The 22,555-nt window shown below is 35.1% G+C and overlaps 4 protein-coding genes across 6 annotated transcripts; 2 read left to right on the top strand and 2 right to left on the bottom strand.

The window, feature by feature from the left end:
- The first annotated feature begins 1,824 nt into the window (after positions 1-1,824).
- On the top strand, positions 1,825-4,141 carry LOC108812713 (L-type lectin-domain containing receptor kinase IV.1). The gene has a single exon (XM_018585048.1). It carries the CDS (start codon positions 1,959-1,961, stop codon positions 3,987-3,989), a length of 2,031 nt encoding a protein of 676 aa, XP_018440550.1. The 5' UTR covers positions 1,825-1,958; the 3' UTR covers positions 3,990-4,141.
- Positions 4,142-9,953: 5,812 nt separating this feature from the next.
- LOC108810757 (protein CER1-like 2) lies at positions 9,954-14,205 on the top strand. Its single transcript, XM_018582846.2, has 9 exons — positions 9,954-10,196; positions 10,303-10,747; positions 11,204-11,423; positions 11,660-12,038; positions 12,129-12,236; positions 12,329-12,529; positions 13,407-13,505; positions 13,606-13,779; positions 13,859-14,205. The coding sequence occupies exons 1-9, from the start codon at positions 10,137-10,139 to the stop codon at positions 14,057-14,059; spliced, it is 1,887 nt and encodes a 628-aa protein (XP_018438348.1). The 5' UTR covers positions 9,954-10,136; the 3' UTR covers positions 14,060-14,205.
- A 365-nt stretch (positions 14,206-14,570) lies between these two features.
- On the bottom strand, positions 14,571-15,316 carry LOC130494632 (phosphoribosylaminoimidazole carboxylase, chloroplastic-like). Its single transcript, XM_056987437.1, has 4 exons — positions 15,263-15,316; positions 15,044-15,131; positions 14,815-14,909; positions 14,571-14,736 (listed from the first exon to the last, which is right to left on the bottom strand). The coding sequence occupies exons 1-4, from the start codon at positions 15,314-15,316 to the stop codon at positions 14,599-14,601; spliced, it is 375 nt and encodes a 124-aa protein (XP_056843417.1). The 3' UTR covers positions 14,571-14,598.
- A 1,733-nt stretch (positions 15,317-17,049) lies between these two features.
- On the bottom strand, positions 17,050-20,360 carry LOC108808766 (F-box/kelch-repeat protein At4g38940-like). 3 transcript variants are annotated; one of them, XM_056987702.1, is made up of 9 exons: positions 20,030-20,360; positions 19,628-19,840; positions 19,418-19,529; positions 19,271-19,333; positions 19,022-19,160; positions 18,882-18,937; positions 18,728-18,801; positions 18,511-18,658; positions 17,050-18,140 (listed from the first exon to the last, which is right to left on the bottom strand). In XM_056987702.1, exons 4-9 carry the CDS (start codon positions 19,274-19,276, stop codon positions 17,061-17,063), a joined length of 1,503 nt encoding a protein of 500 aa, XP_056843682.1. In that variant the 5' UTR covers positions 19,277-19,333; positions 19,418-19,529; positions 19,628-19,840; positions 20,030-20,360; the 3' UTR covers positions 17,050-17,060. The 3 variants fall into 3 exon arrangements, with proteins under 3 accessions (XP_056843682.1, XP_056843683.1, XP_056843684.1); XM_056987703.1 differs by lacking the exons at positions 19,628-19,840; positions 20,030-20,360 and having other exon boundaries at positions 19,418-19,565; XM_056987704.1 differs by lacking the exons at positions 19,022-19,160; positions 19,271-19,333; positions 19,418-19,529; positions 19,628-19,840; positions 20,030-20,360 and having other exon boundaries at positions 18,511-18,638; positions 18,882-18,919.
- Positions 20,361-22,555: the final 2,195 nt, after the last annotated feature.

Genomic DNA, 22,555 nt, shown 5'->3' with positions numbered 1-22,555 from the left:
TACTAGATCACTTCTTGACTAAGAGATAGAGCATTTTTCGTTACAAAGATCGAAAAATGCTTTAAGAACTGATCTCTCTTTTAACTTCTTCCTAGCGCAACCGACGTGATAAACTCTTCTCTCCAAACTCCAAACCATATCACAAGGCTGATGAGAGAAGACTATTGATATACGGACAATCTAACGCAAGACTTCAAACACAAAAGATTCACACAGTTGACTTACAAAATCAACGATTATCAAGTCTCAGAAGCTTCCAAGATTAGAGTGGACCCCTGTCTAGTCAATGGTTTTTGACCAGTTGTGCAATAAGTGGGTCCCAATCTGTCATTAAGGTCATTTCCACCGCACCTAATTCATCATTAATAATGGTAAAATGCTACAACCTAAAATATTAAAATTAAAAGTTTGCATAAAATAAAAAACGACAAATTCACATGGGAGTATGGTACGATGATTTTTAAAGTAAAAAAGGTTGGCAATTTTATATACAATATAATTTAAGAATCGTCTTAGTCTTACAAGGTGCCATAGATAATCATATCATAACTTATTACCAATTGTTTGATAAAAAAACCTTATTGCCAAATTGTAAACTTTTATATATAGTTTCCACTTAAAACATCTCGTGATCAATGTTTTGTTTGTTTTATTTTTTATATTTTTAATTGGTTAACCGCGAGATGTCTAAACCTGATCCAAATAACCCTCTCGATTCACAAGAAGCAGTTGCTAATACGAGACATAGCATTAAACTTTTTTCCCAAGAGAATCAAAATAAAAGTACAATCGATCCAATTTCAAGCGCTAATTAACCCACTAATCTGACGCAGCGATCTATGTTGTAAAGAGAGCTAAACCTTCTTGTAGGGGCAGTATATTTAGTTTGCATTAAGTATCACATGTCTTCAATTTATTCAGTTTTCCTCTACACTTAATAGATCACAAATTAAAAGTTAGAGTTCTGTTTAATCAACCAAACGAAAAAAGGGGTGAGATGTTACGTCGTCGGCAAGAAATTTGAGAACATAGTTAGCAAAAAAAGAACAAAAAAATTGAGAACATGTTTGTGTCCACATAAATGTTAAAGGGTAGAAAGAGAACGTTATCAGCCCAATTATTACGTCTGTTCCATTATCACTTTCACATTGCAACTTCTGGAAATGTTGAAAGTAAGTCGTTCTATTTGGCATATTAGACGACTGTGAGTCTGTGATATCATGTGATACCAACGGAAATAATAGAAGAGGCAGTACAGTGTATCCAAAACCAAATGCAAAATTATTGTGATGTCATCCTTATATAATCATCCATTTGTATTTTATGTTATACACAATACTACGAGATTATAGGTAAAGATCAAAATTAGATGAGCAAATTACTTCATAATGATCACACATACTATCAGTTGAGTTATGACGTCGTATGAAACATAATAGTAACCAAGTGACGTGAGCTTACAAGTTGACACACACACAAAAGAACCAGTGATCCTCGCCTCGCGTGCGTTAGCTTACAAGTTACAACTAGAAACTCTTAAAAAAAAAACAAGTGCTGACTCTAATAGTCGAATCTTCTATCAGGAGCCATAAAATAGATAGGTTGATAAACAATGGTGCCTAGGCTAATATTATCGATAATTAAAACATAACATCCTTATTGTTACGGCATCATGAGCGTGATAGATGGGCACTAAAATTTTATTTAAATCTCAAACCAAGCTTTACTCTTGGAAAGATGAAACACATATCACCTACCTTAATTAAATTTCTCAATCACGAGCATTTCCCCCACCAAGAAAAAAATAAAGTTATTTTCTAGAAAGACAAGAAAAACAATAATAAAACGACGACTTTTCCACTCTCTTCACACCATAAATTATCTCTCTTTCTTCACCCACTAAAACAAAAATATCCAAAGGGAATCTGAAACAGAGCAAAAAGAAAACAGAGGAAGCCATGTCCTTGAAGCTTCTCACCATCTTCTTCTTCTTGAACCTCCTCTTTCAATCACAAGAAACATCTTCTCAAAGCACCAACTTCACTTACAATGGCTTTGCTCCACTACCCGCTGACATATCCCTCCAAGGGATCACCACCGTCACACGAAACGGTCTCCTCCTCCTAACCAACTTCACAGTCCAGAAAACCGGCCACGCCTTCCTCACCAAACCAATCCGGTTCAAAGATTCACCAAACGGCTCCGCCTTCTCCTTCTCCACCACCTTCGTCTTCGCCATCCACTCCCAGATCCCCATACTCAGCGGCCACGGCATCGCCTTCACCATCGCTCCTCAACCGAGCCTCCCCGACGCAACCGCAAGCCAGTACATCGGTCTCTTCAACATCTCGAACAACGGTAACGACACAAACCACGTCTTCGCCGTGGAGCTGGACACGATCCGGAGCACTGAGTTCAACGACACAGACGATAACCACGTCGGAATCGACATCAACAGTTTGAAGTCAGAGAAAGCTGCACACGCTGGGTGGTGGGACGAGAGAGGAGAGTTCAAGAACCTGAGTTTGATCAGTCGCAAGCCGATGCAAGTCTGGGTGGACTACGACGGCCTTTCGCATAAGATCGACGTGACGATGGCTCCGTTCAACGAGAACAAACCTAGAAAGGTGCTCGTGTCGGCTGTGAAAGATCTCTCCACTGTTCTGCTCCAAGACATGTACGTGGGGTTCTCTTCCGCGACCGGCTCTGTTCTGTCGGAACATTACATCCTAGGTTGGAGTCTCGGTGTGAATACGAACGCTCCTTCTCTGTCTCTATCGAGGCTCCCGAAGCTTCCTCGGTTCGTGCCGAGGACGATATCCGATTTTTTCAAGATCGGTATGCCTTTGATATCTCTGTTCTTGATATTCTGCGTGATCTTCCTCGTCTGCTTCATCGTGAGGAGGAGGAAGAAGTTCGCGGAGGAGCACGAGGAGTGGGAGAAAGAGTTTGGTAAGAACAGGTTCAGGTTCAAGGATTTGTACTACGCCACCAAAGGGTTCAAGGAGAAGGACCTTCTCGGCTCCGGCGGGTTCGGGAGCGTTTACAAAGGTGTGATGCCCGGGACGAAGCTGGAGATCGCCGTGAAGAAAGTGTCTCACGAGTCTAAGCAAGGGATGAAACAGTTTGTGGCTGAGATCGTGAGTATTGGTCGGATGAGTCATCGGAACTTGGTGCCTCTCTTGGGGTATTGTAGACGTAAAGGTGAGCTTCTTCTCGTGTATGACTTCATGCCTAATGGTAGCTTAGATAGGTACTTGTACAACAAGCCTGAGGTAACGCTTAACTGGAAACAGAGGATTAATGTCATTGTCGGCGTTGCTTCTGGATTGTTCTACCTTCATGAGGAATGGGAGCAAGTTGTGATTCATCGAGATGTTAAAGCGAGCAACGTCTTGTTAGATGGAGAGCTCAACGGGAGACTCGGAGATTTCGGTTTAGCTAGGTTGTATGATCACGGGTCTGATCCTCAGACCACGCACGTTGTCGGAACGTTGGGATACTTAGCTCCTGAACACACTAGGACGGGACGGGCCACTACGGCGACCGATGTTTTCGCCTTTGGGGCGTTCTTACTAGAAGTCGGATGCGGTAGACGTCCTATCGAGGTTCAGCACGAGACGGATGAGACGTTCGTGCTTGTGGATTGGGTGTTTGGGTTGTGGAACAAGGGGAACATCTTGGATGCTGTAGATCCTAATATGGGTTCTGAGTATGACCAAAAAGAGGTTGAGATGGTGTTGAAGCTAGGTCTCTTGTGCTCTCACCCTGACCCACGGGCTAGGCCGAGTATGAGACAAGTGCTGCAATATCTAAGAGGAGATGCAAAGTTGCCGGATATTTCTCCTTTGGATCTGTCAGGGAGTGGGATGATGTTGGGGGTTCAAGATGGGTTTAGTGAATTAGGAATGTCGTATTCTTCTTCGGTCTTTAAAGGGTTTACTGGTGGATCTTCTATAGCTGATTCTCTACTCTCCGGTGGGAGGTGAATGTTTTGAATATTATAATGGTTTTGTGCGTACGATTATATTAGAGTGTATAATTATGTAAATAGTTTTAGCTTTTCCTTAAATAAGATTATGTCCAAGGTTTTCAAGATGATACATGCGTTATAATCTAATAAAATAAGATTTGATGACCATATAGTTATCTAGCTTTTGAAAATGTTCTTTGTGCAATGTGCTGCTGCTTCTGACGTATTTACGATTTATGGAACTCACCATTCTGTCAAGAAAGTCTTTTAAGAAAAGATGTGTTGTTTGGTCACAACGAAAGCTCTTTTATGGGGGTCACTCTTTTTCAGGGATGTTAACGCCAGCAACATCTTGTATTCTTGTTAAAAGGGAGAGGGCTAAAGATCTGAATATGGGTTTTGAGTTTGGCCCAAAAGAGGTCCAAAAAGGTTTTAAACTAGGTTTCGTGTACTTTCATTCCAGTCCACAGGCTAGATCAAGTTTGAGTCCACTGCTACTTTATACTTCGTTTTACAAAGGCGGTAACTCATTTTAAGAATTTATGGAATAAATAAAATTGGAATCAACGGAATAAAATGAAATGAAATAGTGATAATTTGAGTGTATACATTTCACACAAATTAAAAAATAATTAAAATTTACTTATGTTTTTATTAATTATATTTATTTAACCAATAATATTTAAGATAGATAGAATTATTTATAAGATATTTTACAATTAATACTAAATTGAAAATAGATATAAATTACATTAAAACTTTAAAATAATATTTTTGTTAAACAGAAAAAATGTTGAAATAACATTTTTGGTGAAACATAGGAAGTACAAGAGGAGATGAAAGTTACCGGATTTGTATTCGTTGGATGTCAAGTTAGTACTTCATTAATTCGCAATCTTGCGCTTAGACAGTTACACGGTTACACTGCACTGAGCGTTTATTTTCTTTCACCGTAAAGACCATTTATTTTAACTTCTTTTGAAGAGGCTTTCCATTTATTTTAACTTAATTCCACTAAATTAATGATGTTTTATCTGAAAGAGACCAAAACTAAATCAAGTGTAAAATATTCCAACCAACCATTACTAAAGAACTTCGTTTCTTCCAACAATTGTTTGACTTTTAAGAGAACAACTAGATTATGATTCGCTCTTAAAAGGGCGGGTATATTTTTTGTTTTATATTTTGCAGAAATTTAATTTTAATATTTATATTTATATTTTAAATAATTATATTTGTATAAAATATTGTCTTAAATGATTAGTAAGAAGTTTTAATAAGTGCATTAAAATAGTTGGACTAAACTTATATCAAAAAGTAGTGATGGGTTTGCGGGTTGATCCGCCCAGCTCAGTTCCGTTGTGGGTTGAATCATTTTTTGATTCAAAAATTCGACTCACTTGACCCACAAGTAGAAAAAATGATATCTGTACCCGCTCTACTTAAATTAACGGATAATCCACATGACCCACTAATAATATTAAAAATAATAAAAATAATTATTTTATATATTTTTATTAATATTTTTAAAAAATTGACATAAATAATATATTTTTGTTAATTTTTTATAAATATTTGTAATTTTATTTTTTTTATAAGAAAATAATATTTTTTTTAAAATCATTTTTTTTTTAATTTTGCGGGTTAGAGGGTACCCTCAGTTTAAATTCGATCGATCCGCATCCGCCGCGCATAAAATATACTCGACCCGCAGCCGCCCCATATATTTTTCAAATTTGTTGACCGGCACCCGCCCTGCAGTGAATCAAGCGGAGCAGAACCCGCGGATAAAGAATCAAATTTTGAGGGCTATCAATAAGTCATGTTCCTAATTTAATAGAATAGATTATTATTAGATTCGTGTAGAAACTGTAAAAAAGAAGCATTTTAATATAATTAACTGAAAGCGCAGATATATTTTTGATTATTTTCCTAAAAATATAAATAATATTACTTGATTATACTACATACCAAATCGTTTTATCAATTTATACCCTAAAAAGGACGGGTTTATTTGGTTGTTTTACATTTTTTAGAAATTTAAATTTTATATTTGTCTGTTTTAATTATATTTGTGTTTTTTGTATTATATTTCTTTTAAATGATTAATAAAATATTTTAATAATTGTATTAAAATAGTTGGATCACACCTATATAAATAGATCATGTTCATGTTTTAATAGTATTGATGATAGAATAATAGTTATTGATACATATATTGTTTAGACTTTCGATTATAAGATAACAATTTTAATTTTATTGGTCTTAAGATGTTGATTTATATTATTTGCTTCTAGTTTAAATGTATTTGATTAAATGTGTCAGTGAAAAGATATTGATCATTTATTGGTCTTAAGATGTTGATCATTTTACTTTTTATTGGTCTTAAGATGTTGATTTATATTAACATCATTCTTGTCTAACTCATGATAGAATTGGTCAATATTTTTCTCATTTTCATTATGTTCGTATTTCTCCAAAAGATAAACAGAAAAGTCAAAATAAAGCCAGTTGGTTTTATTTTAAAAATTTAACTAAGGATAAAACAATTACCGAGAATTTAGGAACAAAGTGGAAGTTACAATACCAATATTCGTAATATGTTTGATTAGCGGCAGTTAATATTTTTAGAGTAGGTTTTTAGTAATATTTCAAAGAATAATGGGGATAAATAATTGGACATAACTTACTATCAATTGGACATGTTGAAGAATTAATAGAATAGATTCTGAGATATTCATTTTGCTTTTCAGTTTATATATGATTTTGTTTATCTTAAAAATTTTACTTTATAAGAAGATTTTAAACAATTTTTTCCTGTTATGGTCCCATAAATGTGAAAATAGTACTTGACAACGTCATTTTATATATATATATATATATCTTTATGGTTTGAGATACAAAAATATGATAATTTCTAATAAATAATTCATCAAAAGTAATCGGTTTGTTTGAAGAGTTTAAGAGAAACATGGATTAAATATGAGTCATTCTAGTAATAATATAATTAATTTGTGTCATTTTAGTAAACTTTCTTTTTTATTAATCACGTCGTTTTTAAAAAGTAATAACAATGAAAAACAAATACAAATTGTATAGTTCAGAGATATATAAAATATTGCAATCTGCATTATGTTTGTACTCAGTTTCGCAACTTGGATACTGTTATAGTACAATGCGGTTGGTACGATCTGTAATTCTGTATAATACTATGATTAATGTTTGCAAGCTGGAAAACTATGGAGAACTGAGAGGTGCTTGTCTTTGTTCTTTAATGACTTTTTTTTCCCTGGTTTATGCAATATTCTTTCCTTGTTTAGTGTTTCTATCAAAATGGTGTACCCTTTTGGTGTTATGCTTCGAACCGTTTCAAACATATTGGTTTACATTAAGTCAAAAAACTACTCCTAGTTGATTTTTAAAACTTATAATATGAGTCTTGAAAGTGTAGATGTTACATAAAAGTGAGGAAAACACAACCTTAGTTCAAATGAATCTCTCATGATGATTTTTTTGTCATCTAGTGAGATATTATTACTTTTGATCATTGCTTTTGACAAAGTCATCAAAGGTAGATCACGAGGTACAAATTACCACCGAGAGACGAAGATTCGAGCAAAAGCTTGCTCCCAACACTAACTTAGACTTAAGGAGAATGAGACAAAGATAACACAATGCCTCTCATTAGTACCGTCCAGAATATTTTAAGGTATCCAGATCTTTATCCGACGGATTTATATTTTTATTATACTTATTCGAATCATGGATTTTCAAATATCTATATGTCAGATATCCTTTGAAAAATTGTAATATCAGATCTGGATTTAGATCCTCAAAATAAATAAAAATAATATTAAAATATATAAAGTATTAACAATAATTTGAAAATAAAAGTATATATAATATTTGTAGTTATATCTATGTTTACTATTACAAAATTCATATAAATTAATATATTTATTAGTATAGAAATAAAATATAATAAATAAAATTAGTTTTTATATATATTCGTATTTTTGAAATAATTATCAATAAAAAGTACGGATCCGGATATTCGGATTAAAAAAATTAAAATGTCTGGATTCGAATTCGGTTTAAATGGATCCAATATTTTATTATCTGGATTCAGATCCATCTTCTCTGGATATTCGGATTTTTGAAGAGGATCCAGATCAAATTTTGGATCGAATCTGAATCTCAAATAATAAGTTCCAGGCCTATCATGAGATAATATTTATGTTTCTAATAAAAGTCTATTCTTTTTTCTTTTGTTTGTATTGAACTGAACATAACAATGAATTTAATAAGTGTACTTGTGCTCTGTGGCCGCATTTAATAAATTATTACTACTAGATGCTACCACTAGAACTAGAAGGAAGCCTAAATTGAGCTCACAATCATTTAATTTTTCTCCCGCGATATGAATAAATACTTTTTTTGAATGAATACTTCTGGTGGTAATAATTAACCGAAGCAGATACACATGGCATCTATTATTCAAAACTGTACATATGGTACTCATAGTCACCTAATTTTATATGACCATGAGCTTCAATTTATTAGGTGCTCTAATGTTGTTGGTATCACCACCAACCGGCATTTAATTTATACAATTCAGATTGTTGTCAATTCGAAAGAAGTTACAAGCATGTTGGTGAGAGGTGGGCTAAGCAAAGAAGACTAGATGATGGCAACTGGCAAGAGAAGAAGAAAATCATCTTTGCTTATATCCCTCGATTTCCAACTAATACTTTCCAAAGAGAATGTCTTTTTCCCTATCACACATCATCCCCCACATCATTGAGAACCAACCTAAAATCTTCTTATACCCTTTTTTGGATAATACGCTCATTTTTATTTTATCTTAATTATTCGATTTTATTGTTTATACTTTTCAAGAAATAGCTTTAGTTTCTTTTTATAATTGTGATTTTGAAAATTCCTTATATAAGGTAAGTATAGGATTTTGTTTTGTTATTTAGTTGTGATTAAGTTTATCAAGTAAAAGTATGATATTAAATGTTTTTGAATCCTTGATTGAACGAAACGAGTTAATAGGAACTGACTACCCAATTCATATGTTACGCAATAACACGGCATATTATATATTGTTGTACATGTACATTTCAAATTATCTAACTTGGGTATACAATATATCAATACTGTTTGTTCAACGTATTACAACAATTAAAAATTTCAACAAGTAATAAAATAAATATTAGTAGTATTTTAGATATTACAACGCGAAATTTATTTAAATTTGAAATTGTGGATTAAATATCACACTGTCTGATTCGAAATTGAAATATTTTCCGATTTATGTTAAGAAATAGTTATATTATCTGTTATTGGACTATAATGTAAAATGCATGGTCCCAGATCAAAACTCGACCAAGTAGTATCAACTTTGCTCCCAACAAAAAGCAAATCCAAAACAGACCAGTTTATGCCTTACTCCAAATCTTTTACTTCTAAACTACCACTATTTGGTTAATAGCTTATTTGAAAAACTATTTATATAACAAAACTATATATTCAGTGAAGTTTGTTACCAGCAAGCATGCTATTAACACTTTAGTGATTCACTTTCGGCTGTCTATCACCTGGTTTATCACTTCGAGCGCTGTGAGAACGTAAACAAAGACCCCTGTTTCTGTGGAAAAGTAGTTCCTTTAGTTTCAACAAAAAACCATTTATGAGATATGGGTGCAAGACTTTACATGTTCGGGCTATTGATCCTGCTATTGGGATTAATTCCCGTATAAATAATAAAAGACAACGAAAGAAAACCAAAACAGCAAGGAATTCTCAAATAAAATATGGTGCTAAGTTTGTCTAGTCAAATCAAATAGCTTAGTATTGGGGAATCGTGCATATTCAAGACTATTTAATGAAGCCTACTAACTCCTCACCAATAAGACTGGTACTATTAATCTGTTAAACATAGTTAGGTTTAAGAATACTTTTTATAGACCTTCGGAAAAAAGAAACTCTCACATGTGCACCGCATGTGAATGTGATGCCTTCTATTATATCTAAGCTTTTGTAATGTGTTTGTGTATAAAACAACTGGTATAAAACATCACACACACACACCCACAAAGTTGCCCATCGAAAGGAAGAGACCTAGTAGTCATCATCTTCGGCTATCTTACGAAGAAGAATGGCGTCGAGACCAGGTTTTCTCACGGACTGGCCATGGGCACCTCTTGGAAGCTTTAAGGTCATTGCTTCATCACATCTTTATATATGAATTATAATCCGTTGTTTATATCAACCGTTAGCCATAGGCCCATAACGTTTGTATATAATATGAATAAATATTTCAGTACTTGGTGTTGGCGCCGCTTGTTATCGACAGCATCTACTCGTACGCGGCACTGCGATATCACGATAAACTTTTGGTCGTGGCGCTAATGTTGTGGCGTATTGTTCATAGCCAGGCTTGGATAAGTTTCTCCCGTTACCGAACTGCTAAGGGGACCAAACGGATCGTGAACAAGTCCATAGAGTTTGAGCAAGTCGACAGAGAACGAACTTGGGACGATCAGATCATCTTCAACACTCTTGTTGTTTACTTAGTCAAAGCTTACGTCATAGGAAACACTCCCGTTCCCTTTTGGCGACTTGATGGCGTGGTTCTAACCGTTCTCCTCCATACGGGTCCTGTTGAGTTCACCTACTACTGGTTTCACCGAGCCCTTCACCATCATTACCTCTATTCTCGATACCATTCACACCACCACTCCTCCATTGTCACCGAGCCGATAACTTGTACGTCACATGTAAACTTATATATACTTCCTCCTAAAACAAATAAAACAGTATTCAAGGGTCTATGACTTTTCACAAGAATTAAAAATGTTCAGAACTCTAGTAAACTCTTGGATTATGTTCGCTGTACTAATTATTTTTACTTTAGTTATTTATTTGAACATTACTACTTGAGGCTAAAACGATTTATAATATTTACGTTGAAAATTCAAAACAACACTTTCTTTGAAGGGTATATGCACTAGATAGCCAAATCTGGAAGCTTATTTAATGTGATGGAAAAAATGTATATAAATGGTGTTGATTTTCAACAAAACAGGATTTCTACATAAGTTTTTATAACCATTTAATATAGTTGTAAGCATATTTACAAAAATTGACGTCTCTTAAAAAAAAAGAAAGACTTGCATACAATGACATGTATAACAATAATATTGTGTGTGGTTTTGAATGCAGCGGTGGTACATCCGTTTGCGGAGCACATTGGCTATACACTAATCTTGGGGATACCTCTAGTAACGACGTTGCTATGCGGAACGGTCTCTGTGGCCTCGCTTTTCCTCTACTTAACTTACATAGATTTCATGAACAACTTGGGTCACTGCAACTTCGAGTTCATTCCAAAAACTTTCTTCTCTCTTTTCCCTCCTCTCAAGTTCTTATGCTATACTCCTTCGTAAGTCCTTCACAATTCTCTAGAATAGTATTTCACTATTACCTCGGAGACGTTTATATATAATGGTGTGTTGCAATATTATTTTCACTAAATACAAAACAAAAACTGTTGAAAAAAAGATTAGATCAAGTGTTTAATGAGTTAATTAGGGACAAAACATGAAGAAAATCTTTTATCTAGAAGTAATTAATATCAGAATGAAAACAACTTTGAGACTAAATATTTAATGATTGCAGATTTCACTCCCTCCACCACACGCAATTCAGGACAAACTACTCTCTATTCATGCCAATGTACGACTACATCTACGGGACCAACGACAAGTGCAGTGATTCATTGTACGAATCATCATTGGAGAAAGAAGAAGAGAAGCCAGACGCAATTCATCTCACCCACCTAACATCACTCGACTCTATTTACCATCTCCGGCTTGGCTTTGCTTCATTCTCCTCACACCCACTATCTTCTCGGTGTTACATATTACTCATGAGACCCTTCACTCTAGTTATCTCTTTCATACTAACTTCATTCTCTTCCCGAACCTTTGTCTTTGAGAGAAACCGCTTCCGTGATCTCACCATTCACTCCCACCTCCTTCCCAAGTTCTCCTCTCATGTTTGCCTCTACTCTCTCTTCTCTAGTCTTTTACAATATATCAAATAACTTCACGTTTTCTACTTACTTTTGTTTGTTAATAATGAACAGTACATATCGCAGCAGTGTAAAGAATCTATCAACAAAATGATAGAGACGGCTATCATTGAAGCGGACAAGAGGGGTGTGAAAGTAATGAGTTTGGGGCTATTGAACCAGGCATGCAATTAGTAATTCATATGTTTTGCAGTTCTAACGAGAGATTGACCATATATATACATAAACCCTAATTAATATTGTAATATGATTAGGGAGAAGAATTAAATGGTTACGGAGAAATGTATTTAAGGAAGCACCCAAAGCTAAAGATAAGGATAGTAGACGGTAGCAGTCTTGCAGCTGAGGTGGTGGTCCATAGTATTCCCGTTGGCACGAGAGAAGTTCTCTTTCGAGGAAAAATCACAAAAGTTGCTCGTGCCATTGTCACTTCTCTTTGCCAAAATGGCATCAAGGTATGTACCTATTTACATATATAACTATATGTTTGGTTTTTTGAGGAAAAAAACTGTATGTTTAATTTTCTCTAGTTTTCAATACTTGTAAATAGTTATATAAATAGGCTAATAATTTATTTATTTTTCTTCACTAAATTAATTTATTGAATTAACTTAAATTATTTAAGAAAAACAAAAATTAGTAGGGCAGGTGATCCCTACGGCCGCACCGCGTCTGCCCCCTGCATACATTCACAAAGTTCAAAGAAGTTTCGTTTAAACGTTATGTCATTATCTATCTAATCAAGTCCTTCGATAGCATTTAATATTTTACCAAAAAAAAAGTCATTCGATAGCTTATCTTGTAAACAATTTTAAGAATTTATAAAGTCTAGTGTTATTGGTACGATGATTATACAATTCTCTACAAATCTTTTATTATTGGTATAATAATTTTATAATTTTCTACAAATTTTTTGTTATTCAAAATGTTTAGATTTTAATGATTCCATAAATCTATTAAAGTTAGTGTTATTGAGAATTGTATTTTTAACTATTTAACTCATGAAATAAGATTTGAAGAATACTACATATTTACCTTAAATTCTTAAAATCATTACAATAATTTATTTCTACATATTTTCACAATACACAAAATTCTCTGCAACTCTGTCCAAAACTAACAAATCTATCAACTTTTAAAATCAATAAATTCTATATGAATCTAACTCCCATTACCACCCCAAGTCCAAATCAATCTAGCATTTTCAGGTTACAAAACATATTCATAATTAATGTTTTATACCTTTGACTGTAATAGTTAGTTCATATTTTAAAATATTCGTTTTGGTCTAGTTTAATAGGGACCCAATTAATAGACCATTTCAATAAATAGGTGATGATGTTATGTGAGGAAGAGCATTGCATGCTAGCCGGATACCTTGGCGGGCATTGTAAAGAAAATCTGGTGCTCACAACCGATTACTCCCCAATGGTACGATTAGATTGCAAAGGACATTAATAAATAATAACATATCGACTCATAAATTATAATCAAGTATTATAAAACCATGTAACATACATATATGATGTAGATTTGGTTGGTGGGAGATGGGCTAAGCAAAGAAGAGCAGAAGATGGCAACAAAAGGAACTCGTTTTCTTCCTTTCTCACAGTTTCCTCCTACTCAACTTCGAAAGGACTGCTTTTACCATACCACTCCGGCTATGATCATCCCTGACTCTGCTCAAAACATCGATTCTTGTGAGGTATATACATGTTCCTTAAACTCTAGTAAAACTATATTACGATTCATGATAATATATAACACATTATTATACTATATAGAACTGGTTGGGGAGGAGAGTGATGAGCGCATGGAGAGTTGGTGGGATAGTGCATGCGCTTGAAGGGTGGGAGGAACACGAGTGCGGTCTTGACGGTCCAGTTGTTAACCCTCCCAGAGTGTGGGAGGCTGCTCTTCGAAATGGTTTCAAACCTCTGGTCCTGCCATCTCTAGAGACCAAAGGATTGAGCAGTGGATACTAGTAATCTATGAATTGAATGTTGTAACCGAGACGGAAAGACTTGTAAGAAAGTAAACCGTAGCTTTTGGTGACCGGTTGCCTTTGTCATCTCACTTGACCTCTTTTATTTTTTAAAAAAGTAATAAGCCTATGGATTTATTTTGTTAAGGTCATTTATATTAGTTAATGATTATCTTGTGTGGAAAGTTGGAAACCACTGGCTTAACCGGTTCAACAGATTCAATTAGAACTGATTCCCAAAGTATCTGTGCCTCAACTTGAAGAAGCTAAACTGGGACAACCCCTGACAACAAGTAGTCAACAACTCAAGAACCGAAGCTAACTCTCAGATGCCATAATAAGATCTTCTTGTCAGCAAAATCAATAACTCAATGGGTTATCCGGTAACCTATGTGAGCTTTGTTCAATGGTTTAGATAAGATTCCCAACTTTCTCGCTCAAGCTTCTGTCCTTTAACCATGTTCTCTTCTCTCATGTCTTCCTGACCAACCAAGAATACACACACCACTCTCATTTAGTCTTGTTCAGTTTGACTCAATATTAAAGAAAAAAAAGGAAGGAAGAGAAGAGCCTCGAGACAAGATCAGTATCAGAGATCTCAAGCATCCGAATAGCAAGCAAGGCTGCGTTGGTGGAATGGTTTATAGCAACAGTCGCCACAGGAACACCCCTAGGCATCTTTGGTGAAACCAAAATCGATTCAAAAGATGCAAACAGTTAACAGCTCAAGTGAATCATTAAGCAATAGGTGCTTACCTGAACGATGGAGAGAAGTGAATTAACTCCATCCAAACGGGTACCACGTACAGGGACACCAATCACAGGCAAAAGAGTGAGTGAAGCAACCGTACCTAATTTCAAAAGGAAAAAAAAAAAGACACACCTGTTTCAAAAAATCTAGTATTTTCTCATTTCTGACATCACATACAAGCTTTGTTAGTAGTTATACAGTTCATGAGAAATTGTAAGAGAACAAAAGTCTAACCTGGCTTGTCATACCAATGCACAGATGCAGCAGGAACACTCAGAGCTCTTGTAATAAGCCGATGAGCCATTCTGAAACCAGCTTCTCCCTGACATAAGAAAATTGGAAACAGAACAAGAGCACCATATGTTTCATTAAATAAATAAGAACAAGACACTTCAAACAATAAAGTTAAAAGCGGAAATATCCATTACATCATCGTCCCCCAGAATATTATACATAATTGGAGGCAGGAGTTCTCATAGACGGACCACCAAGCGGAAGACCAACCATAGCCCGCAAGCGTTGCTCAAACTGTGAAGTATAACATGACTCGATCGTTTGATGGACACTGTTGTGTGGTCTAGGCGCAACTTCATTTAGCAGGATGGTAAGGACAAAAACTCTGATAAATTAGTTAACATAGATATATCGTCGGTGATGTGTAACTGCCGTGACCTCCCATCGAGGCCGACGCTGTGGGTCCAGCAAAACGTCAAGAGCTACAACGGTGTCAGATTCAGGTACATTGCGGTCGGAAACGAGGTGAAACCCTCGGACTCGGAGCCAGCCGCGAGGGCTCTTTTCCAGGCCATGAAAAACATCGATAGCGCGGTTTCTAGAGCAGGCCTCGGGATCACGGTGTCGCCCGTTATAGACATGGTCACACGGAAGATTCAGAGGTGAGTATATCAGCTTTCTCAAACCGGTGATAGGTTTCTTGGCGAGCAAGCAATCTCCTCTGCTCTTAAGCTTACTTAAGCTTTTCATCAAATATTAGTGTCATTCTGAGCTCTTACCGACGTTTCCCGTTACTAGCTAGATTAAGGCGGCCATTCGTGCTGTCTCTAATGTGTAAAATCTTCCTCAGCCAAGAGTTCATTCAAACGAAGTGGATGGGGAAAAAGCCAGAACTTTCAATGATATTATCGAATGGCTTGCTTTGGTTTTTGATTTTCAGGTATAAGTTTCTTTCTCGCCATTTTTAGTCTGTTTAAGTTTGTATTATGAAAATCTTGATTAAGTTTCCTATTTCTCATGGTTAAAGAGAGGAAATGTAGCTAATCAGAGGGAGCATCTCATAATTCTACTTGTCAACGTTGATGTGAGAAAGAGGGATCTCGGGAACTATGTAAGTACTCTGTGGGATATCTCACAAAGCTTCTTTTTTTTTTTTTCTGGAGGATATTACACACTAATACTAACTACAAATAAAACTTAGGTGAAGCCTAGCACCGTGAATAAGCTGATGGAAAAATATTTCAAGAATTACAAGTCTTGGTGCAACTATTTGCGGATTGAATCATTTCGCAGGTATCATACTGACAAATTATTGGGTTGCCCCCACGGCTGCTGCTTACAAAATTATTGGCTGCTATAAATGCAGTCCGTATTCCGTAAGTCGGAGAGGCTGTTTAGACTCGGTCTTATTACTAAAACTATATCATGGATAATGTCTATTGAGTTGTAACCTTTTCTACTACTTGCATAATAAATCGTTTCTAATTTTAATGCTTTATAATTATTCTTCCGGGTTTTGGATACGAAAACAAAAAAAAAAATATGTATCACGCATGTACCGTCGGATTAATATTCCCCTCAAGGGATAAAGAGAACTTCAAGAACCGGTTAAGTGACATAGAAGCTGGTTAAGTTGCAGATATAATATAATTGCTACCGGCTTTGTGTAGTTCCAAATTTCAAATGTCAATAAAATCTCTTATGTATAACCCACATCAGACAAGTTATACATCATCACATATAGTTTTCCTTAGTTACACGATTTTACCCTAATAATCACACACAGCATCACCTAACTGAAACCGAGAACTAAATGTAGCATTACAAACTTAAATCCAAACCAATATTTTACCATCTGGACAATCAGATGGTCAATTATATTAATGAAAAGAGAACTCGCCAAGGCATTTAGGTGAAGCTGGACATAATAATTAGTTTAGTTAAAAAAAAAAAATAGTTTAGTTTTTTTTTTAGAAAAAAAACACAAGTTCTTTAAATATGAAGGAGAATTCATGCATCAAACCGCAACAGCTAGAAATTTCCTAATTCCAAAATTTCCAGTTAGAACATGATCGCACCACTCAACTTTACCCCAAATTTGCCCTCCTTGAAGTCTTTCTAGAGAAATCTCCGCACACCAAATCTTACTTGTTCTTCTGAAAAGCAAAGCCATATTCCCACCGTAATTCACAGTACGTGACCACTGTGAATCTGATATCTTAGCCAACAATTCTTTCAAGCCTTCCACCACTCGCCAATACTTCTCATTTGGATCATACGCTCTTAAGGTGTACGTGGACCGATCATGGTAGAGCAATACATCATCAACAACACTTGCATTTCTCACACTAGGCGGACAATTATTCAGCATCAGCATATAGTTTGTTTCCCATTTACTTTCCACTGGCTTGTACACATAGGTTCTACCCCTATACTTTATGTATATTTTATCAGCCATCACCACACAAGCTTTATACCATATTCTGAAAGGTTCCTCCATCTCGGGCTTAATCATCGCATGCTCCCACTTTTGTGTTTCTATATCGAACACCATCATCACATTCTTTGTGCCGTCATGATACAAATATCCAATAACATATATTTTCCCGTCGATGAAGCCAACGAATTTGCAAATCATAGCAACAGGGATGCTTGGTAGGGGTGTCACCGTGTGGGATCTACAATCCATGCAAAACGCATTTGTCGTCATATTTGTAACCCCACCAAAAACATATATCCTCGAACCCACTGCCACAGAGCTTTCAGGGTAATACATAAAGGGAATCGTCGAGGGGGCACGGACCAAGCAGTGGCTGCCGTTGGCTTTTCGGCAGAGGATATACCAATGGTAAAGAGAAGAGGTATTTATGTCAAAGAGGGCAACGTAGAGACAGTTCTCCGTGCAGGCCAACAAGGATCTTCTTGCGTAGTATAGATCAGGCGAAGCAACGAGTGACCCAAAGTGCTTGGAAACAAGGGAGAGTGTTACATGGCTACGCCTTGGTACACGAGCTAAGATGTCAATGAAGACATCATCTTCAGGAAGTGAGGTAATAATCAGAGACGACGGTGCTTCGGAGGTTTTCTCATCCTCTGCCTTTGTTTTGGAAAGCATGTTAAAGGTCGACAATCAGCCAATCACACAGAGAATACCAAAAAGAAAAAGAAAAGCTCGACAATGCCTAGCCCCTAGGGTTAATGCGAAGCTTTCCAACAAAAAACAATCTTTATATAACCGTAAGGGAATTTGCCAAAAACAATTAAAATGCAAAAAAATATATCAAATATTCAATCAAATACAAAACATATTTTTCAAAAAATGATAAAATTACTATTTAACCTTTATAACCAAAAAAATTTACTACATAGTAATCTGATCTAATAATTTTTAAAATGTATAAAAATACTTTTGTGAATTTTAATAAATGATCAATATAAAGTTCACTATTAATGTCCTGTGACAATACCTGACCATCCTCTGTCAAGAAGAGCTCGACTGCGAAAACCTCAGCGCCTTCTAAAGAATCAAAAGCCTTTTGAGCGACATCAGTGGCAAGTTTGTTGAACTTCCAAGGCACGTCTGCAGGTGCTTTAACTATATGGCATATGTTATCCCTAGAGTGCATCATTGCAAGGTAAGAAACCATATCTTTCAATCTTTAAATAACATTATATTTCTGTTACCTGTGAACAGTTTCAACAACGGCGTAAGAAACCATGGAACCATCTCTTCCCCTAGCCACAATAACAGCTAACTCCTAAATTTTTATATGTCAATAGTTATAAACATCAGAGACCAATAAGATACCATATCAAAAGAATCTTTATCATCACTTACCTTGATAAAGGGTTCCCATTTCTCGACGTATAAACCACGACTGAAACCTCCAAGAGCTGGACAAAGGTTATATCAATAAGGACAGTGTACCACTCTAAACTAGCTGAGACCACTTTCCATATCCTTCATAATGTTATTACCTGTTACAGCAGAAGAAAGAGCGTCTTGGCTATTGGCAACTGCATTTCCACGTCCATCATAAGCTAATCGCTTGCTCTTGATCATAAGAGGGTAACCGAAAAGTTCACCTGCTCTTTCCGCTCCTTCAATATCGTTTATCTGTCGTGTCAAGGCTTAAGGAGTTAAAAATATATAACAAACTCCTCATGATTATTCATAGAGAAACTTAGTCACTGATTCTTTAAACAAAGCATAAGCAAAGGCCTAACCTCCATAAACTATGGAAGTGGGATGCCATGCTGAGAGAAATGAACTTTTTGCATGTATTTATCCTGAAAACAATCAAAATTGCCTCACATAAATCACACTGCTTGACATTCTTCAGTTGAGTGAAAAAAATTGAGAGGTTATGAAACCTGTATTATCCTGATTGTAGAGGCTTTTGGTTGGCAATGTAATCCTTTTTTCTCAAGCTTCTCTAATGTTTCCACGTGAACATGTTCAATTTTAAGGGTCAAGACTCGACATCTTAACTACGACAATAAACATCAAATTTGTCACTAAATAATAGGAAACTGGAGAAAGCTTGAAGCATTCAAGAAAGAGAAGAAAAGAAAAGAAGGGACCTTTTAGCAAACTCTTCTACAGTAGCACTGTCGTCAAAGCTATCAACCATGTGACCGTAGGCCAACGAACTTGCTGAGCAGTTCTCCGAAGGATCTAAAATCATAACCTTGACAGCCATTTGAGAAGCAGATTGGCAAAGCATACGATCCAACTGTCAACCTCTCAATACTCCCACGATGATCTCAGAAACTCCATGGACAGGTTTATTCTCACTTTCAAAAGAGAAATTAAAAAAAAAATTATTATACTGACTTCAAAATCCTCGTCTCTAGTAACATAGAAACGAACTACAAGGAAGCACATGTACTTCACCACAATAGCACATGTGATCTAATCTAAGCATTAAAAAAAAAAAAAGACTTGAGACGCTTATGTGTATACAGGGGAGCATGCATAGGTACCTGATAGGAGAAGCCTCGTGAGAGCTACATGCTAGAACCGGAGTGAGCCTTCCAGATGAAGAGGTGGGAAGCTTCTCTAAGGTGAAACTCGGGGAGGAGTACGTTGTAACTGGAAGAGATCCAACTCTGCAAGCGAATCGAGGAGTGTGGAGGAATGGAGTTGGATTCCCAGCGACAAGAACAGAAGCTGAGCTCTGTTTAAGAAGCAGCATCTAGAATATAGCGGAATATAGCACGATCCAAGCATGAAACTTTTAGAGCAATTCACATACATAGGAGATATGCAAATTAGTGACAAGAAGGAGACAGGGCCGGCTTAACATTGTCAGGGACCCTAGGGCAAAACTTTTTTTTTTGTACCCTTTAAAATTTATGTTTATTTAATGTTTTCAATTTTTTTTTGTTGTTTTTATAATTTAGCCAGTATTTTTTTGTATATTGTAAAGAAAACAAAAAATATATATACATAAAATATTTTTGGACCCCTTTTCAATTTAATTTATAATTTTTTGGAATTTTTAATGAAAAGACATGTATTTTTTTTAAAAAAAATGGACCCATTAGTTAGTAATATATGGGGAGACTCGGGATTGGAACCGGGGCGCATCGTTTATTCCCCCTAGTTAGCCGGCACTGGAAGGAGAATGCTAAGACCAAAACAGAAGAGCGAGCTGAAAGCAAAACATAAGTCAGAGGCAATCGTTAAAACAATGAAAGATATATTAAGAGCGGTTTGTAAAGGAGAGAAGATTCGAAGTGAGCTCGAAAGGTTCTATCTTTATAGTGTGAAATCCGATTCACTATGTTGAGAATTCATTTTAATTCGCATAAGAGAACATTAAGAAGTTATTCAGAAAAACAAAATTTTAAACAGAACCCATGAACTCACCCAGTCAAAGGATGCGAGAGTTTGAAAAGCAGTGGTTAATAGTGCAAATGAAGCTCAGAGAAAGTTGGGACGAAGGCGAGAGAACGGTTTTGTGAACGAGTGGGGTTTTCAGGGTCTACTTTGCAATTCGGTTTAGATAATACAAACTTCCTAATTTTGCCGGTTCCTTAGTTTTATCGGTTTAATTACTTATTCAAAAACTGAACCGGATATATAATGGGCTCGATCCCATTTAAATTAATAGTAAACCATGTTTAAAAGAAAATATTTAGATGATAAAAAATAATGGAATTAAAAAAAATTTGCATATTTCACTTGTGTACTTTTTATTTTAACAATTTTATTATTTTTCACGTAACAATCATTTAAAAATATGTTTATATGCCTTTTTATATTGCACATAAAGTAAATTTATGTGCAGCAGAGCGGTGAAGAATCCAAAGACATCCACAAGGTGCAGCGAAGAAATCTAAACAAAAATTCTACATATCATAGGACATATAAATTTATTTCATAAAACTTAGATATGTTAATATTTATAAGTAAGAGGATTTCAAGAAATATCTTCGGTTTCCTCTTCAAGAGAATTTAATACAACTTTTCAAAAGTATTTTCATGAAATCACTGCATGGTGGAATATGTAGAGTATGATCTACTTCAAGCATGAACGTGTAACTCTTCTTTATTCTTAGAAGAAAAATGGAGTTTAATGGCTTTGAAAACATATCAATTCTCTGTAGTGAAATTCTCCAGCATTTCTTTGATAGCTTTGAAATCACCTAAATCATTATTAGAATTCTAAAAAATTGGACCTGACACTTAGAACTTTAACATGTTAGCTGAAATAGTTCAAAAAGAACATGTTAGCTTAAAAAGAAAAATCATTAACTTATTGATAATTAATCAACCAAAAATAGAAATAAATGACCAAGGGAAATTTTCAAGACAGTTATACATATAACTTTATAGTATTCAAACCAATGAAATCTACTATCTTGTTTGTACTAACAAACCACATCCATGATTTCAATTTTACTTTCATTATTGTAAATGGTAATACAATTAATTTCTACCAATATAATGTAGTTTTTTCATATTTATAGTATTGTATCTTGATTTTAAATTAGTACCAACATCATCTATGTTTTGAATTATACCACAATCATAATAATCATGAATCATATCATCATAGTGATCATGAACCATACCAGAGTCAAAATCATCTTCAAAAGCATGCATATCTCATTATCCATTGTTCTCAGATGGATAAAAGCAAAAAAGAAACATAAAGAATATCATACACCTAATCCTCAAACAACACATTCAACATAAATAGTCACACATAAGAAATAAGAGCAGCATGATTTTGGAAATCTAAGCTTCCCGGTCTTTTATCTTTTAGAATTCTAATCAGTAAGATATATTTCTCTAAGTATTAATTAGGTCAGACCACTAGGAATTAAAATACTATTTGTAATCAAAATACGAGAATATGGTAGTATTGAAAGACATTACTACATTCCTGAAAGAAAATATAGTCCCGAAGTAATACAAAATATTTAATGATTTTTTCTTCAAGATAGTTTAATGGAAGACATTTCATGTATGACTATGAGTTGTACACTCCATATTAGATG

This window comes from Raphanus sativus, chromosome 6 (genome assembly GCF_000801105.2).
Source record: "Raphanus sativus cultivar WK10039 chromosome 6, ASM80110v3, whole genome shotgun sequence".
Taxonomy (NCBI): Eukaryota; Viridiplantae; Streptophyta; class Magnoliopsida; order Brassicales; family Brassicaceae; genus Raphanus; species Raphanus sativus.
This window is presented reverse-complemented; position numbering and strand designations above follow the sequence as displayed.